Genomic DNA, 20,291 nt, shown 5'->3' with positions numbered 1-20,291 from the left:
CTCCCCTTCCCTGCTTTCCACGTATCCCAGTACTTGATGGTTATATTTAAGCGCCCCCCCCCCCCTAATATTTGGATACGGGGCAGAAGAGATGAGGAGAAATCTCCTCTGAACCAAATGAAACCCAGCAGAGAGGTCAAGGAGGTGGCCAGGGCCGGGCCACAGAGCTGACAGGCAGGTCGCGCTCCTACCTGCCCTCCTGTGACCAGCGCTGGAAATCGGAGCCCAAAAAAATGGACCTTTTCCCCCATTGGGTTGATCTTTCCTTCCTTCACACCCTCAGCACCGCCTTACAGCCTCATATCCAATACCCCCATCCGTTCCCTAAATCACCCCGATTCCCCTCCCAAAAGCCGGCTGCCTCGCCAATGTCCTCCACCCTCTCTCAGCCAAGACCTCTCCCCACTATCATCCAGCAGAGGGAAGAGTGGGGGGGTGGGGTGGGTTACACTTTGCCCTCTCTGCGACTGGGGTTAATCCCACCCAGTCATGGCTGAGAGAAACATTTAAAAAATAATAATAAAAGTTTATGAGACAGTGTGAAATTTGATTTTCTTTCTTGCTGTAGATGTTATTACTGGCAAAAGCAATTGGGTATCCAGATATCTGAATACTAGCATGGCCACTCTAGGTAAGTAACTCTTTTGCCCTCTGCAGCTTTCTTTAAAGTCTTGCGGTTCAGCGTTTCACCAGGTAAGTTTTGTACATTTTTTCCCCTTCTCGTGTTACGGTGGTCGCATGTCTTCATCTGGCCAGAATATGCTTAGTGGAAGTCCTGGGTACAGGCTACAGATGGCTCACTGTTAGTCGCGCCTGTACTGGTCTGGCACCTCCTTTCTAAAAACTCAGTAATTCCTACAGATCTCTTTCAGGAAATCAATATTAAAAAAAACCCCACTTTCCTTTCCTGATACGTCTTCCGCAACCTTCGTACGAGTGTTCCCTCTTGTCTGGAACACTTAGTGCATCGTGCAGACCATTCAGGGAAGTATCCATGTGAAATATCTTTATTTCGGTCCCTGTTTAATTTATCTGATTTTAGTAATCATTTCTAATAACCAAGTGTATTTCCCCTGGCAAGGAACTGAATCTTCTCCTAGGAGTTTAAAAGCAGGCTGCCAGTGGCACCAACGGGTTGTAGCAGCCAGTCATGGTCACTAGTAGGCAGTCACTGTCACTACAGGTTCCAACAGGTAGTAAATGTCACTAGTAAGCTATAGCAGGCTGCAAGTATTACTAGCAGGCAGCCACTGTCACCAGCAGACTCTAGCATACAGTGGCTGTCACTACAGGCTGTAGCAAGCAGTCATTGTCATTAGCAAGTGGAAGCAGACAGTTACTGTTGCTAGCAGGCTGTAACAGAGTTACTGTCACTAAAAAGTGGTCTCACTGTCACTAGAGGGCGATGGCAGGCAGTCACTGTCACTAGCAGGAGGCGGCAGGCAGTCACTATCACTAGCAGGTGGCGGCAGGCAGTCACTGTCACTAGCAGCTGGTGGCAGGCAGTCACTATCACTAGCAGGTGGCGGCAGGCAGTCACTGTCACTAGCAGCTGGTGGCAGGCAGTCACTGTCACTAGCAGGAGGCGGCAGGCAGTCACTATCACTAGCAGGAGGCAGCAGGCAGTCACTGTCACTAGCAGGAGGCGGCAGGCAGTCACTGTCACTAGCAGGAGGCAGCAGGCAGTCACTGTCACTAGCAGGTGGCGGCAGGCAGTCACTGTCACTAGCAGGAGGCGGCAGGCAGTCACTATCACTAGCAGGAGGCAGCAGGCAGTCACTGTCACTAGCAGGTGGCGGCAGGCAGTCACTGTCACTAGCAGGAGGCAGCAGGCAGTCACTGTCACTAGCAGGAGGCAGCAGGCAGTCACTGTCACTAGCAGGTGGCGGCAGGCAGTCACTGTCACTAGCAGGAGGCAGCAGGCAGTCACTGTCACTAGCAGGTGGCGGCAGGCAGTCACTGTCACTAGCAGCTGGTGGCAGGCAGTCACTGTCACTAGCAGGAGGCGGCAGGCAGTCACTGTCACTAGCAGGAGGCAGCAGGCAGTCACTGTCACTAGCAGGTGGCGGCAGGCAGTCACTGTCACTAGCAGGAGGCGGCAGGCAGTCACTATCACTAGCAGGAGGCAGCAGGCAGTCACTGTCACTAGCAGCTGGTGGCAGGCAGTCACTGTCACTAGCAGGTGGCGGCAGGCAGTCACTGTCACTAGCAGCTGGTGGCAGGCAGTCACTGTCACTAGCAGCTGGTGGCAGGCAGTCACTGTCACTAGCAGGTGGCGGCAGGCAGTCACTGTCACTAGCAGCTGGTGGCAGGCAGTCACTGTCACTAGCAGGTGGCGGCAGGCAGTCACTGTCACTAGCAGCTGGTGGCAGGCAGTCACTGTCACTAGCAGCTGGTGGCAGGCAGTCACTGTCACTAGCAGGAGGCGGCAGGCAGTCACTGTCACTAGCAGCTGGCGGCAGGCAGTCACTATCACTAGCAGGTGGCGGCAGGCAGTCACTGTCACTAGCAGCTGGTGGCAGGCAGTCACTGTCACTAGCAGGTGGCGGCAGGCAGTCACTGTCACTAGCAGCTGGTGGCAGGCAGTCACTGTCACTAGCAGCTGGTGGCAGGCAGTCACTGTCACTAGCAGGAGGCGGCAGGCAGTCACTGTCACTAGCAGGTGGCGGCAGGCAGTCACTGTCACTAGCAGCTGGTGGCAGGCAGTCACTGTCACTAGCAGGAGGCGGCAGGCAGTCACTGTCACTAGCAGGAGGCGGCAGGCAGTCACTGTCACTAGCAGGTGGCGGCAGGCAGTCACTGTCACTAGCAGGAGGCAGCAGGCAGTCACTGTCACTAGCAGGAGGCGGCAGGCAGTCACTGTCACTAGCAGGTGGCGGCAGGCAGTCACTGTCACTAGCAGTTGGCCACTCTCTAAATGTTTCATTCAATCAGTGCCAGTAAATTAGCCTTTGATCTCTCAATTCCTCCTCATTCACTCTTCTTTCGCAGTCTTCTCACCATTCAGACTATGAGGGGGAAATGAAATTTTACATCTCCCTCGCTTGGCAGGTCAGGAGAGTGGATCTCCTCCGTCGGCTTTAAGTCTTTGAACAGTTTATTCTAAAATCATTTCTGAAGTTTAAACAAACTGCCTGTGCTGTCAGCTCAGCCCCTCGAACAGGTCCCGGTTTGTAAGGGGAAGCTGACAGCTCTGGTTTGCAGAGTTAATGATGCTCCCCCGTCACTTCTCAGTCCCCTCCCAATCAACTTCTCTCCAAGCAGAAAATGATTCCGGCAGTTCTGCTCAAGCCTTTTTTTCCTTACATTTGACTACCACTTTCCCTTATCTGCATCGCCCTTCACCAGGCAGGAAGGCTCCCTCTCATCTGACAACACTCGCCCACCCCATCCAATTCCAAGCCCTGAAATCCAGGACCGGGGGGGACACAGCTGCCCGAGCGCTGTCAGGTTTCCTCCGCCACTTTTCTCACATTTTCTGCTTCACGCGTTCATTGACGCTGCCACCCCTCCGTTTCTCTCTCTCTCCATCCCTCTGATCCAAACCTTCCTGGGCTTCAGCGCTTCCCTTTCCGAACAGACACTGGTTTTCAGCCGGGGGGGGGGGGCAACTCCCTATTGCCCCGGCACCAGGGTGGGATGAAGGAAAACGCCCCATCCCGGCCACACACGCCCTCTCTATCTGCCCCCACGACATCACAACCTGGGTTTGCAGCGGCGCCCTCCGAGGGCTCCTAGCCACGACCCCCAGGATGTGCTTCCCGGCAGCTGGCGGAGTCAATAATGGGGATAAGAGAGAGTGAGAGAGACTCTACCCTCAGTCCCCCCCAGCAGAGTCCTGCAGCACCAGAAAATGGGGTGAAAGCGGCAGGCGTTACATTGGACGGTGGGGAGGGGAGGGGGGTTGCGCACTCCGGGAGCCTCCGGGAGTCTCCGTGCAGAAGCCATGCTTCAGAGGGGCGTCCTGTCACTGCTGCTTGGGGGGGGGGGCGGAATGTGAACGGATGGAACGGGCGTTTCCAGGGGGCTGCGAGGGCATTCTGGGTTGGTGCGCGCAACTGCACGTTTCATAAGGCAGAGCGTGCACAGGTCGTCGTCAAACAGGTGCGCGGGGAAATGTATTCGCAAGCGAGAGACGCACAGGCATCAGCCAACTCTGTGAAGTACCTGCGCCTTTGCGTAAAACGGAGAGGACTTACAATTATTTAATTCACAAAACAGGCCCACTTATTGAGAATGACATATCCGTCCACATTCTCTTTAAAAATCCTCCTATGCAGTATAAAATTATGCGTGCTCTCAGAGATCCCTGCCCCATGGTATCTGACTGAGGCCCACAGCCAACCTTAGAGGATTCACAGCTAACTCCTTCAGCCAGGCCCACGGAGACAGTGACAGCCTGAAATCACCCATAGAGAGCCAGTGACAGAGCCGGGGATTAGAGGTGAGACACAGAGGGATAAAGTGACTCACCCTGAGGTCACACACAGAGGGTCAGTGACAGAGCCGGGGATTATAACTGAGGCACAGGGGGATAAAGTGACTCACCCTGAGGTCACACACAGAGGGTCAGTGACAGAGCCGGGGATTATAACTGAGGCACAGGGGGATAAAGTGACTCACCCTGAGGTCACACACAGAGGGTCAGTGACAGAGCCGGGGATTATAACTGAGGCACAGGGGGATAAAGTGACTCACCCTGAAGTCACACACAGAGAGTCAGTGACAAAGCCGGGGATTAGAGCTGAGGCACAGGGGGATAAAGTGACTCACCCTGAAGTCACACACAGAGAGTCAGTGACAAAGCCGGGGATTAGAGCTGAGGCACAGGGGGATAAAGTGACTCACCCTGAGGTCACACACAGAGAGTCAGTGACAGAGCCGGAGATTAGAGCTGAGGCACAGGGGGATAAAGTGACTCACCCTGAGGTCACATACAGAGAGTCAGTGACAGAGCCAGGGATTAGAGCTGAGGCACAGGGGGATAAAGTGACTCCCCTGAGGTCACACACAGAGAGTCAGTGACAAAGCCGGGGATTAGAGCTGAGGCACAGGAGGATAAAGTGACTCCCCTGAAGTCACACACAGAGAGTCAGTGACAAAGCCGGGGATTAGAACTGAGGCACAGGGGATAAAGTGCCTCCCTCAGAGGTCACACACAGAGTCAGTGATGGAGCTGGGATGGTTTATACCTGAGGCACAGGGGGATAAAGTGACTCCCCCTGAGGTCACACACAGAGAGTCAGTGACAGAGCCAGGGATTAGAGCTGAGGCACAGGGGGATAAAGTGACTCCCCCTGAGGTCACACACAGAGAGTCAGTGACAGAGCCGGGGATTAGAGCTGAGGCACAGGGGGTTAAAGTGACTCCCCCTGAGGTCACACACAGAGAGTCAGTGACAGAGCCGGGGATTAGAGCTGAGGCACAGGAGGATAAAGTGACTCACCCTGAGGTCACGCAGAGAGAGTCAGTGACAGAGCCGGGGATTAGAGCTGAGGCACAGGGGAATAAAGTGACTCACCCTGAGGTCACACACAGAGAGTCAGTGACAGAGCCGGGGATTAGAGCTGAGGCACAGGGGGATAAAGTGACTCACCCTGAGGTCACACACAGAGAGTCAGTGACAGAGCCCGGGATTAGAGCTGAGGCACAGGGGGTTAAAGTGACTCCCCCTGAGGTCACGCACAGAGAGTCAGAGACAGAGCTGGGGATTAGAGCTGAGGCACAGGGGGATAAAGTGACTCACCCTGAGGTCACACACAGAGAGTCAGTGACAGAGCCGGGGATTAGAGCTGAGGCACAGGGTAATGAAATAACATTTATTCTAAGAACTGGTTTCATGAACACAGGGACAAGACAGGGGCAAAAAGTGAGAGGAGAGGAGAGGGGCCAAGGCAAAAGGGAGGTGGAGGGCAAGAGGAGGGGAGGAGTGTGTGCCCATCCTCAGAGCACCAGGGGCTTTTTGCGAGTCGGCGCAGGGGGGCCCGTTTGCTGTGATTACGGCACTGAACAGATGGAGTCCCAGACTGCACTGAAATCAATCCCAGACCAGTGCAGCAGCCGGAAGGAGCATTTCCGCTGGCGCGGGCGCTTACCCAACAAGGCAGAGAAACAAAGCCGAGAATTGTAAACAGACACAATGAGACAGGAAATGTTTCTGGAAACAACAGAGAGTGCAGGAGCCACAGTCCTGGAAGGCACAAAGTGATTTTGTCTGGCGGAGGAGTGAACAAGAAAAGGGAGCATTGCCCTGGGCCCCTGGCACAGGGTCCTAATCTCGCTGCTGATCCGGTCCTGGTTTTGTCCCCCACAGTGCAAGTTGGGATTTGTAGTTCCGGCTTTCCCCCTTGTTGTCCCCCTACTAAAAAAAAAAAAATCTAAACTACAACTCCTAGAGTGCAAGGGGGCAAAACCAAACCTGGCTGGGGTGAGGAGGCTAATGGCCAGATGTGACAGACAATAGCCAAAATAGGTCACACACAGAGAGTCAGTGACAGAGCCAGGGATTAGAGCTGAGGCACAGGGGGATAAAGTGACTCACCCTGAGGTCACACACAGAGAGTCAGTGACAGAGCCGGGGATTAGAGCTGAGGCACAGGGGGATAAAGTGACTCACCCTGAGGTCACACACAGAGAGTCAGTGACAGAGCCGGGGATTAGAGCTGAGGCACAGGGGGATAAAGTGACTCCCCCTGAGGTCACACACAGAGAGTCAGTGACAGAGCCGGGGATTACAGCTGAGGCACAGGGGGATAAAGTGACTCACCCTGAGGTCACACAGAGAGTCAGTGACAAAGCTGGGGATTAGAGCTGAGGCACAGGGGGATAAAGTGACTCACCCTGAGGTCACACACAGAGAGTCAGTGACAGAGCCGGGGATTAGAGCTGAGGCACAGGGGGATAAAGTGACCCCCCCTGAGGTCACACACAGAGAGTCAGTGACAGAGCCGGGGATTAGAGCTGAGGCACAGGGGGATAAAGTGACCCCCCCTGAGGTCACACACAGAGAGTCAGTGACAAAGCCGGGGATTAGAGCTGAGGCACAGGGGGATAAAGTGACTCACCCTGAGGTCACACACAGAGAGTCAGTGACAGAGCCGGGGATTACAGCTGAGGCACAGGGGGATAAAGTGACTCACCCTGAGGTCACACAGAGAGTCAGTGACAAAGCCGGGGATTAGAGCTGAGGCACAGGGGGATAAAGTGACTCACTCTGAGGTCACACCCAGAGAGTCAGTGACAGAGCCGGGGATTAGAACTGAGGCACAGGGGGATAGAGTAACTCTCTGTGAAGAAGCACACAGAATCTGTGGCAGAGCCGGGGATTAGAGCCAAGGCAAGGGAAAATAAAGTGACTTCAGGCCACCCTACCCCATAGCTGGACCCTTGAAAGCAGCTCATGCCGAGCTTTGCCGCTTGGGCTCGTGTATCCGTGCTTCTTGATCAGCAGATGGCGCTCCCGTACAAGCTTTGGAGGTTAGAACTCGCACATATAAAATACAATATAGGAAGGGGGAGACGCATAGTGCATCCCGTAGCAACACCGCGACTCTGGCCTGCCCGCCGTGCAGCGATGGGGACACCCACTGTATGGGGGATGTGCAGAGTCCATGGGGTGACCCAACTCACTGAAATCCTTTCAGAGTTACTTTACCTGTTGAAATATTGCATTTTCTAAGCATGCATTCAGCTCATGATAACTGCAGTGTGTGTGTGTGTGCGTGTGCGTGTGCGTGTGCATGTGTGAGACGAATATGTTCCGCACGGGGCCCATACCCACATGTGCCCTGCACATGGACCTCGTCGCGCACACTGATAAGACGGAGTGACAAAGTGTGTGTGAGGGGGGGGGGAGGGTATTCCCGGCCAGAGGGTGAAATCACGGGAGGCCTGTCAAGGATGGGGTGTGGGGAGAGGTTTGGGGGTGCCATTAGGCATCAGCTTCCGGGTTTGGGGGGGGGGTGAATAGGGGCGATCACCCCGCAACATGCACTTTAGGGTGTAATTTCAGCATTCCAGGGGCCACGCCACCGTTGATTCGCCCTGGACCCCGCACCCTAAGGTCCTCTCCCTCCCCCTCTAACCCCCAGAGCAGAGCTGCCAGGCAGAATTACTGGGCCTCCAGCAAGATAAAATCTAAGAGAGCGAGGCAGGGGCTGGAGGATGGAAAACAGGATGCTCCCCACACCCCAGCAGCGGAAGCGCTCTTATGCAATAAGAGGATCTCCTAAAGCAGCCTTCCCGCTCCTCTACTTCACAGCTGCAGGCCAGGAGAGTGGGGGGGTGGGGGAAACCAGCTCTGGCTTCCCTTTCACCCCCACTCTGAGGCATTTATTGCAGGGCATCGCTGGGGGGGGGAGGGGGGGAAAGCTTGGAAGTGAATCCCTTCCTGGGGAATGAGCCCCTCTTCATCCGTTCTCATGGCAACCTGCGACTTTTACCCAGGGAGATTGCAAGCTGCAAAACAGAGGGTGACACCCCCCCCCCTCAAGTCGCATTTCCATGCAATCTCCCGGCCCCCCCCCCCCCCGGGGAGGAGGGAGCGCAGCTCTCGTGCAGCCAGAAGCGGGCGATGGCCTCCGTATACCTCGCGCAGCCCGGGCGCGGCGGAACAGGACGAGCCGTCCGTTTCTGGGTCGTGCGGTCCCCGTGCCCCCCTCGGTATCCCAGAGAGACCGCCCGAGGAGGAGGCGTCCGGATTAGGGGGCTGCGCGAGCGTCCGCTCTCTCTTCCCGCTCGCTTTTAGAATCCCCCGTAGGAGGGAAGGAAATTCACAGGACGCCCTCGCGGGAGAAGGGGGCCGCAGCGATGCCGCGGGGGGGGGGAGAAGGAATTTACTCTTGCTCGGCGGCAGGCACGGTTACCAGCCTACGGCGGAGGGGGGGGAGAGGGAATTGCCGCACGAAGAGCGCGCCGCTCGGGCGATGGGAGGAAAGGCCGGACCGGTGGGGTCACGAGAGCCTCGACCTCTCTCGGCTCGCCTTTTGCGCCTTTGAGGCGTTCGAGCGCGCCTTTCATACCAACCGCCCACCCCTCGCCTCTCTCCTCTGGGGCCGCTCAGGATTTAAGCTCCCAACGTCTCGCGCCGCAGACCCTTAGGGGTCGCCTTTCTCCTGCAGGGGTTACGACCTCCGGAACTGGACGCTCATGATCTGCACACAGAGGTCTCCATCGCCTCCCGTCCCCGGCTACACGGCTCGGTCACGGTCCCGGGGGGGGGGGGGGGCGGAGGGAGGGAGGGAGGGGAGGGGATGGGATGGGATGACGTTTTGGGAGCTTGGGATGGAAAGACGTTTTCTTTACCTCCTCGGCGGTCACGGTCAGGACGCTCCTGCTTTTCTTCATGGCGTCGGAGAGCGCCCGCCCGCCCGCTGCCGGCTTCCAGCCTCTTCCAGGTCGGGGCTGCTCCCCGGGAGCGCACCGGAGACGGCGAGCCGGGGGGGGGGGGGGGGAATCAGAAGCCCCCACCCCCGTCCAGGCACCGAAGGGCAGCAGGAAAGGAAAGGGTAAAATAACCCAGCCTTAGAGCCCCAACGAGGCGGCCGGAGGGAGGCGTGGGTGACCCAGGCCTCTGCGGCTTCGGTGGCCCGGGAGGCGCCGAGCGATCATCACAAGATTCTCCGCCCCTAGAAAGAAAAGGAAGAACGTGGCCGGTTATCTGAGCCTTCACCTCCTCCTTCGTCCCTAGTGCTCCCGTCGGTGCAGCGCTATGCTTGCCCTCTGACCCAGCCGCTGTGGTTCTTGCTAACGGGTTTGGGTTTCACCCTGCACAGCAGGGCCGGCTACGGCTAGGTCGCCTTTTCTAGGGGGCGTCTGTCCATCCATCTGTAGGGGGGGGGGGAGACCTTCCCTGCGGATGGATGTGGCTGAAATTTGGCGAGAGAGTCTCGCTCGCAAGGATGGGGCTCACTCTGGAGCTAATTTCCTTGGCGGATGTTCAGCCGGCCGACGCGGGGGAGACCTGAGTGTGGCTCAGCCTCACACCCCCATCCCCCACCCCCACTCAGGCCACCTCTAGCATCGCCTAGTGCTATGCGCACTGGTTGGACCTCCGTATCCCGTTGCCTTGGTAAGCAGGCGCCAGGGATGCGCAGCTCTGTTACCCAACTGGCATCAGTCACCGCGAGACCTTTTCCTAGTGGGAATTTAGAAGCACCAGCTCACGTCGCAAAGGCGGCAGCTGGCACCACTAACAGATGGCAGACAATTCAAGCCGACACACAGGCTAGGAGAAAAGAGAGAAAAGGCAGAACATATGCCTTGCAAGCAACGCTAATAGCACATGGGCACACTGCTGCAGAAATCTCTCTCTCTCTCTCTCTCTCTATATATATATTTATCACTCTCTCTCTCCATATCTATATATCTATATCTATATATATCACTCTCTCTCTCTCTATATATATTTATTTATTTATTTAATTTTATATACCGGCAACCGTTTGCACATTGTGCCGGTTTACAGATAACTTACAACAATGGATATATAGGCAAAGCCTTTACAAGGAACAGTGTTTAACAAAAGCTCAGAAACAGAGCAAGAACTAGCAAACTTGTGGAAAGAGGGGTAGGGGTGGTCGAGACAGGGGAGGGGGCGGGGAGAGGGTGAAAACAGGTACAAGAGGAGTAATATGTACAGGGGTCGAGAGATTATTGACGTATACATAGGTTATATTATTGACATCTATATACATTGGTAAATTGACATAGGTTATATTATTGACATATACATAGGTTATATACAAAACTGTATAAGCATGTAGTAAATAAGAAATTGAGGTGAGAAGATGGGAACGGTAGAGCTATGTGTCATATTATGTGCTAGAGGTTAGGTGTGGGGTTTGTAAGTCTTAGAGGGTGTGGGAGTAGGTCCAGTGGAGGGGGTGTTAGTACGGGAAGGTGGTAGGGTTAAGGTGTTAGTAGGTAAAGAAGACGATTGGGGGTAAGCTTGGAGGAAGAGCCAGGTTTTGAGTTTCTTTTTGAAGGTGGGTGTGGAGGTTTCAATGCGTAGGTCAAGAGGCATGGAATTCCAGAGGGAAGGGCCTGCGAGGGAGAGGGCCCTGTTCGTGGTGGAGATGAGTCTGGAGGATTTTGTGGAGGGAGGGATAAGGGTTCCACGGAGGGAGGAGCGGGTGGGTCTTGTGGAGGTACGAAGGGTGAAGGGTGGGTTTAGCCAGTTGTAGTGTTCATTAATTATACTTTTGTGGATGAGGGTGAGGGTTTTGTATAGAATTCGTGAGTGGATAGGAAGCCAGTGGAGGTTAAAGAGGGTGGGAGTGATATGGTCTTTCTTTTTGGCATTGGTGAGAATGCGTGCGGTAGCGTTTTGAAGGAGTTGTAGAGACTTGATGTAGGTAGCAGGGAGTCCCAGTAGGAGTGCGTTACAGTAATCAATTTTTGAGAAGATTATAGATTGGAGTACTGTACGGAAGTCAGAGAAGTAGAGGAGGGGTTTGAGTTTTTTGAGGGTTTGTAATTTAAAGTAGCAGCTGCTAAGGATGGATTTGATATATGGTTTGAAGGTGAGTTGGTTGTCAAGTATGACACCTAGATTTCTTGTATCAGAGAGAAAGTTAGAGGGTTGGAGGGTGGAGGGGGAGGGTGTGGAGGCATGTCTAGAGGAGATGAGGAGGAGTTCAGTTTTTTGCGGGTTGAGGGCTAGGTGCATGTCAGTGAGGAGTTGGTTTATGGAAGCGAGAATAGTGTTCCATTTTTGGAGAGCAGTGAGGGCAGAATTAGTAAAAGGAATGAGGATCTGCACATCATCTGCGTAGATGAAGTGTGTAATCCCAAGGTTGGAGAGGAGGTTTGTAAGGGGGAGCATGTAGATGTTAAACAAGGTGGAAGAGAGGGAGGATCCTTGGGGGACACCACAGTTGAGATTAATAGGAGGGGAGGTGAAGTTGTCGGTAAGGACTGTGTAGGTGCGGTTTTGGAGGAAGGATTTTACCCAGGAGAGAGCAGTACCTGATATTCCTATACCGATGAGTGTGTTGATGAGGATGTTGTGATCTACAGTGTCAAAGGCAGCTGATATATCTAGCATAGTGAGGAGATAGGAGTTACCAGCGTCCATTCCTTTGATGATGGTGTCGGTAAGGGAGAGGAGTAGGGATTCAGTGCTGAGGAGCTTGCGGAAGCCATATTGTGAGGGTGGGAGTATATTGGATTGTTCGAGGTAGTCGGAGAGACGGGAGTTTACTAGTTTTTCAATGATTTTGGAGAGGAAGGGGAGGTTGGAGATGGGACGGAGGTTGGAAAGGTTGGAGGGGTCAAGGGAGGGTTTTTTTAAGATGGGTTTGACCACGGCTTGTTTCAGGGAGATAGGTACTAGGCCGTGTTCCACTCTCTCTATATATATCTATATCACTTTCTCTCCCTCTCTCTATATATATATCTATATCTATATATATATATCACTCTCTCTATATATATATCTATATATATATCACTCTCTCTCTATATATATATATCTATATCTATATATAGATATATATATCACTCTCTATATATCTATATCTATATAGATATATATATGATATAGATATATGATATCTCTCTCTCTCTCTCTATATCTATATAGATATATATATGATATAGATATATGATATCTCTCTCTCTCTCTCTCTCTATATATATATATATATATATATATATATATATATATACATACAATGAGAGAGACAGAAGCAGAACCTCAGATCACGGCTGGAGGCAGCACAGGAAACTGCCTGGATCTTTACCTGTGGCGATAGCATGGAAGCGTCCTCATACCCATCACAGACCCCCAGCAAATGCCCAGAGATGCTGCACGCATGTCCCTAATAGAGGGGGGGGGAGGTGCTAAGATAACAGATCTCACTTCCCTAGGGAGCGACATGCCGGGGGCTGTGTAAAGATTTTCTTAGCGGGGGGGGGGGGGGGAGAGAGAGTGTTCTTATAACAGGGATCACCTCCATAGGGAAAGAAGACACACGGGGGAAACATATAAGAAACTGAGGATAAATTGTTTTTAAAGGGCCATCCCAGTGCATTCTGGTAAACGTAGTCCCCATCCCATTGACTGAACGTTTGAAAGCCAGCGCCACGTCCCAGAATGCACTGGAGGGGGGGATCTCACCCCAATCTCTTGGCCGTCCCGGTGTTGGGTGTGCGTCCCTGCACCCTTGTTGTCCCCACGCGGTGTGTGCGCTGTTAAGGGAGACCTGCCCTTCCAGTCTTCTCTGCAACGCCAACACATAGCTGTAGGTCTTAGGATACGGAAGGAAGCTTATCCGTTTGTCAGTGAGTTTCTTCTAGCTACGTGAGCAGGCATCATCTAGATTATTTTTATTGTTCACCTCTTTGTTTTTCAGAATGGTGGAGAAACAAATATTAGATCGAGCTTACTCCAAGCTGACAACACCGTTCTTTCTATGCGAGGAACTGCAGTTCCTCCCCTGACCACTTGAGGGAGCTCACTGCACATTTCTCTCTGCTCACGCCCACACACATCGCATTTCTCATGGAGTTTGTGCTGTAGACTAGAATAGTGGATTGTCGTAGCACAGACACAAATCAGCGCGTATTTCTCTGGGTCTGTGCTGCTGAACAGAACAGAGGATTATTCCATCACAGGCACTGAGCAGTGTGTTTCTTATGGTGTTTGTGCTGAGGAAGAGAACGGAATAGAGATGCCCTATATAAAGTTCTAAGTGTCAGCTGCTGAACATAGGCGCATATCAACGGCTGCTACTCAGCTGCCCAAGTCCTGCTGATCCGGCTAAATAGCGCTGAACGTGCTTTGAATATTGAGCCCTTTGTGCTTACCTCATGCCTGTTTTAATTCTGGTACTGCTGGGGTTTTTTCTCCACCACCTCCGCTGGGAGGGTACTCCGGGCATCCACTTCCCTTTCCAGGAAAAAATATTTCCCCGATGTTGCTCTTGAGTCTGTCCCCCCTCAGAGCTTCCTATCATGCCCCCCCCCCCTCGTTCCAGAACTGAGAAAACGTTTGCCTCCTGGGCGTTACTATTTCCTACAGAAATACAATGCCCCCCCTGCCTCTCCTCTCTGCTGTGCATATGTTCTTAGATCCCCCCCCCCCCCAAGCCTCAGCTCCTACGGCCCCGCACCACCTGAGGTGCCCTCTCTCCATCCTTTCTGAGGACGTAATGCCGGGGCAAACGATGCCCTGCACGCCATCCTTCCCAGCACCATGGCAGTGAGAGGAGAGGAGCGCTCATGAATTATGGAGGCGGGCGCAAGCTGTGCACTTCCACATGAAAGGGCTCCCACCAGGAGGCACCCTGGGCTTCCGCTTCCTAATTAAACACCGGCCAGCTCGCCTCCCAAGGCCACCTTCCTCACGCTGCCACCCACCCAAACCTTCCAGCACCTCTTATCCTCATGGTACCTGTTCTCTTATCAATTCAGATACGGAGGGGAGGGCAGGGGAGTAAGGGACAGAGAGGGAGAGAGGTGACGGCAGGAAAGAACGTGGGAGAGATGGAGATGAAACAGATGGAGGTTTATCTGTGCTAAAAGCAGAAGGGTTCACAGACCCTGGATCAAGAGGGTGGAAGATGAGGGTGAGGTCCAATGGACTGAACACCCCTCCCCTCTCCCATGGGTCTCTTCGTGCACGGAGAGTCCATTGATTTTGCACAGTAATCGCACAGACCAGAGCTGGAGAAGCCCCGCCCCACCTGCTGGACAGCACATCCCCCCCCCCCCCCCCAACTCTTGTTCCCTGGGCTGTGGTGCCCTTCCGACTGGCTTCCTCCTTTATCAGCCACTGAGGGGCTCGATGAATCAGGGGTGTGAGGGCTAACATGACAGTGCTGGGGAGGGGGGGATGTGATCTGTCCCCTGCATCATGCAGGTCTCTCTCCCTGCAGAAAGGAGCAGAGTCCCTTCTACTTCACCCTGCATCTGGCTCCTGCTCAAATACTCCTCCAGGCCAAAAATCTCTGCATTGCTGCGGGAAGGGTTCCCTATAGCTTCTCCCCCCATCTCCTGGCATAAGTGTTGGGGTTCAGCACTCCTGTGGGTGCAGATGTCCATTTTACACAGGTCAAAACCAATTTTCAACACTCCCTCTCCCAACTATAAAAATTATTCCAACTGCCCTCTCCCCTCACCCAGTCACACCCTGCTTCAGCCCCATCTCTCTGCTATGTCTGAATGGGGATTTTCACTGAGCCCTTGTGTTGACCAGACACAGTGGAGTGCCTCAGGGATCTGTACTGGGACCCTTACTTTTCAATATATTTATAAATGATCTGGAAAGGAATACGACGAGTGAGGTAATCAAATTTGCAGATGATACAAAATTGTTCAGAGTAGTTAAATCACAAGCAGATTGTGATAAATTGCAGGAAGACCTTGTGAGACTGGAAAATTGGGCATCCAAATGGCAGATGAAATTTAATGTGGATAAGTACAAAGTGATGCATATAGGGAAAAATAACCCATGCTATAGTTACACAATGTTGGGTTCCATATTAGGTGCTACAACCCAAGAAAGAGATCTAGGTGTCATAGTGGATAACACATTGAAATCGTCGGCTCAGTGAGCTGCAGCAGTCAAAAAAGCAAACAGAATGTTAGGAATTATTAGGAAGGGAATGGTGAATAAAACGGAAAATGTCATAATGCCTCTGTATCGCTCCATGGTGAGACCCCACCTTGAATACCGTGTACAATTCTGGTCGCCGTATCTCAAAAAAGATATAATTGCGATAGAGAAGGTACAGAGAAGGGCAACCAAAATGATAAGGTGAATGGAACAGCTCCCCTATGAGGAAAGGCTGAAGAGGTTAGGACTTTTCAGTTTGGAGAAGAGACGGCTGAGGGGGGATATGATAGAGGTGTTTAAGATCATGAGAGGTCTAGAACAGGTAGATGTGACTCGGTTATTTACTCTTTCAGATAATAGAAGGACTAAGGGTCATTCCATGAAGTTAGCATGTGGCAAATTTAAGACTAATAGGAGAAAATTCTTTTTTACTCAACGCACAATACAGCTTTGGAATTTTTTGCCAGAGGATGTGGTTAGTGCAGTTAGTGTAGCTGTGTTTAAAAAAGGATTGGATAAGTTCTTGGAGGAGAAGTCCATTACCTGCTATTAAGGTCACTTAGAGAATAGCCACTGCCATTAGCAATGGTTACATGGAATAGACTTAGTTTTTGGGTACTTGCCAGGTTCTTATGGCCTGGATTGGCCACTGTTGGAAACAGGATGCTGGGCTTGATGGACCCTTGGTCTGACCCAGTATGGCATGTTCTTATGTTCTTATCCTGTACAGTGCTGTGTACACTGATGGCACTTTTTAGTGTTGGTGTTGGATTTGCTGCCAAAGTGGCTGAGGTCAGCATGACACACCACTGTGGTGTTTCTTTCACTCCTCATCGAGGTGGAGAGGAGCAGTTCAAAGCCTACATAAAATAATCCCATTTCCGGGCGAATGAGTTGAAGGCCAGTGTGCTTGGGCTTAAGTGAATCATATTCTCCTGCTTATTTTCTCTTAGTCTGCATCACATTTCACTGCCTTAAGATCCTCATTGTCAATTCTCTAATCATCCAGGCCTATTCCTCTCCCTCCTTTCCTCCTAGCACTCAATAGCAATTTAACCAAGTGTTTTGTGGTTGCTGCAGCGGAGCAATTGCAGAATTCACAGGCTCCAAGATCAGCCTGAAGGTACCACCAGCTCCAACAATGCACCTCACTCCTGCCCTGCAGCACCCCCTGCTATTCCAGTACTGAGACCCTCACACACAGCTCTGCCAATGCACCTCACTCCTGCCCTGCAGCTCCTCCTGCTATTCCAGTACTGAGACCCTCACACACACACAGCTCTGCCAATGCACCTCACTCCTGCCCTGCAGCACCTCCTGCTATTCCAGTACTGAGACCCTCACACACAGCTCTACCAATGCACCTCACTCCTGCCCTGCAGCACCCCCTGCTATTCCAGTACTGAGACCCTCACACACAGCTCTGCCAATGCACCTCACTCCTGCCCTGCAGCTCCTCCTGCTATTCCAGTACTGAGACCCTCACACACACACAGCTCTGCCAATGCACCTCACTCCTGCCCTGCAGCACCTCCTGCTATTCCAGTACTGAGACCCTCACACACAGCTCTACCAATGCTCCTCACTCCTGCCCTGCAGCACCCCCTGCTATTCCAGTACTGAGATCCTCACACACAGCTCTAGCAATGCACCTCACTCCTGCCCTGCAGCTCCTCCTGCTATTCCAGTACTGAGACCCTCACACACACACAGCTCTGCCAATGCACCTCACTTCTGCCCTGCAGCACACCCTGCTATTCCAGTACTGAGACCCACACACACACAGCTCTACCAATGCACCTCACTCCTGCCCTGCAGCACCTCCTGCTATTCCAGTACTGAGACCCTCACACACAGCTCTGCCAATGCATCTCACTCCTGCCCTGCAGCACCTCCTGCTATTCCAGTACTGAGACCCTCACACACAGCTCTGCCAATGCACCTCACTCCTGCCCTGCAGCACCCCCTGCTATTCCAGTACTGAGACCCTCACACACAGCTCTGCCAATGCACCTCACTCCTGCCCTGCAGCACCCCCTGCTATTCCAGTACTGAGACCCTCACACACACACAGCTCTGCCAATGCACCTCACTCCTGCCCTGCAGCACCTCCTGCTATTCCAGTACTGAGACCCTCACACACAGCTCTGTCAAAAAACATTATTCAAAAATCCTGGTGTCACTTCAGGAACAGCAACACAACCTGCCTCCACTACCAAGCACTCTGTAATGCAGCATAAAACCCTGCAAAAAATAAAATAAAATAAATAAAAATAAAATAAAAATCACTCAGAACCTACAGAGCAAACCTGCCACACCAAAACAGCACCAACTCCAGCACTCAAACAGCAACAACCCAACCTAGGGTAGTACGCCAGGTCCTAGAGCACCAATACCCCTCCTACTGGGAAGGCAGACTGAGACAGATCCCTAACACAGAAACTGCACCCTGGCAGGATCCCTCACCTCAGTCACATACGCAAAACATGACCACCCTTCACCAGATAAAGAACAAGGGACCGCAAAGTAGAAACACAGCATTCACACTCATACAGTGTGATCAACAATCATCCGCTCAATATTCATACTGCGTGATCCAGCAGCATTCAGCAGTAGGCAGCTACTCCAACATCCACCAAACTTCCATACTCAACCATTCAACGCACTCAAATTCTCATCTGAGCTCATCACTCGAGCATCACTAACACTACAGTCAGCATGACGCCGAGATGTCAGATTCCGATTCTTCAAAATAACCTACTCACCACAGGAAAAACCACCTTGCTACAAAGATCCCGCAACTACACAGCCCTTATCCCTATTATGATTTCTCCTCTTACCCAATTACTAGGACTAACACTATTTTCCCTTTCGCTATTCAACGCTCAATCTCTCACCAAAAAATCTCTGATCCTCAATGACTATCTTTTGGACTCCAACCCAGACATCTGTGCCATAACAGAAACTTGGCTTAAACCAACAGATATTGCTATAATAAATCAACTCCCCACCGACCTCTACGACTTCTTTTCCCTCCCTCGTCTCAAAAAAAGAGGAGGGGGCATTCTTTTGGCAGCCAAAAAAGATTTGAAATTTAACCAACTCTCAGTCAAAGCAGTCCCTAAACTTGAAATAGGACTTTTCAAAACAGCTCAACTCCAAGTCCTACTCGTGTATGCCCCTCCAAGCGTTCTGGATTCAGATGCCTCCCCCATTGTAGAAATAATTACTACACACTTAAATCTGGAATCCCCGGCTATAATTTTAGGAGATTTTAACTTACATGTTGATAACCCTACACCCACCACCAATTGCGAAGCTCTACTTACTGCCCTCTCAGCTATGGGATTTGAACAGATCATTAACAAACCCACCCATAAAGCTGGACACACCTTGGACCTTATCTTCGTAAATACAGGGATCAAATACACCTCCCCTCCTTCCTGCACCCCTGTCCCATGGTCAGATCATTCTCTAATCACCGTCACCTTTTCTCTGACACAATTCAGAAAACATCTCCCCTCGAAATCCTCATTTCTCTACAGAAGACCCTGCTCATCCGACGACCTTAACAGCCAGCTCACCTCAGAGCTTCCTCACATTAACCTCTCTGACCCTAACTCAGCCATCCTCTCCTGGAACAACATCACTGAGGCAGTAGCAAACAAACTTTGTCCACTATCAGCAAAAAATCTAAACCCAAACCCAGCAAAAAGACAACCATGGTTCTCAAACAACCTCCATAAACTTAAACAAAGCCTAAGACACAAAGAAAGCAAATGGCGTAAGGCACCCTGCCCCAGCACCTTAGCCGCCTACAAACTAGCTCTCCATCACTACAAGAACTCTACCCAAAAATCAAAAAGGGATTACTATGCTAGCAAGATTCATGACCTTGTATTTGACGCCAAAGCTCTTTTTGCTTACATATCTAACCTGACACACATCAACATACCAGATATTCCCATAGACCTAGCTCAATCTAAAGCCGAGGAATTGGCTATTTTCTTCCAAGACAAAATATCTAACCTGCTAAAGCGACTGACCCCCAGCAACAATTCTCGCCCTAATGTGCCACAGATACAAAACAAAGGAACCTCCTTTGAATCATTCCAACCCATCACAGCCTATGAGATTCTTCTGTTACTTAAAAAAATGAAACCTTCCTCCCACCCCTTCGACCAAATACCCACAAAGCTCCTCCTTCTAATACCGGAAACGATATCCAAAACTCTGGCAGATATCATAAACTGCTCATTATCCCAGGGTCTATTTCCAGAAGACCTAAAACTAGCTTCGCTAAAACCACTCTTAAAGAAACCTAATCTAGACCCCAAGGACCCCAACAACTTTCGTCCGATTTCCAATCTTCCATTTATTGCCAAGATAATGGAAAAGCTGGTCAACACTCAACTCTCCAACTACATTGAAGATCACAAAATACTTTACCCCTCACAACATGGTTTCCGTAAAGCTTTAAGCACAGAGACGCTACTCATATCCCTGACAGACCACATCATCATGGGGCTAGACAAAGGCCAATCCTTTCTACTTATCCTTTTGGACCTTTCGGCCGCATTTGATACCGTCAAACACTCCATCCTCATCAATCAACTTGCGAACATAGGAATCTCAGGAACTGCCCTATCATGGTTCAATACTTTCCTCAACAACAGAGGCTATAAGGTCAAGATACATAATAAGGAATCCTCCCGCTTCTCTTCAGCTTTTG

At 51.7% G+C, this 20,291-nt stretch overlaps 1 protein-coding gene across 1 annotated transcript in view; it reads right to left on the bottom strand.

Moving 5' to 3' along the window:
• The window catches only part of PDE4A (phosphodiesterase 4A), a 246,378-nt gene that overhangs the window by 178,602 nt on the left and 47,485 nt on the right, over positions 1–20,291 (bottom strand). The window contains exon 2 of the mRNA XM_029585244.1: positions 9,304–9,626. Within this exon, the coding sequence (XP_029441104.1) occupies positions 9,304–9,345 (42 nt within the window). The 5' untranslated portion in view covers positions 9,346–9,626. The remainder of the gene's footprint in view (positions 1–9,303; positions 9,627–20,291) is intronic.

This window comes from Rhinatrema bivittatum, chromosome 19, assembly GCF_901001135.1.
Source record: "Rhinatrema bivittatum chromosome 19, aRhiBiv1.1, whole genome shotgun sequence".
Taxonomy (NCBI): Eukaryota; Metazoa; Chordata; class Amphibia; order Gymnophiona; family Rhinatrematidae; genus Rhinatrema; species Rhinatrema bivittatum.
This window is presented reverse-complemented; position numbering and strand designations above follow the sequence as displayed.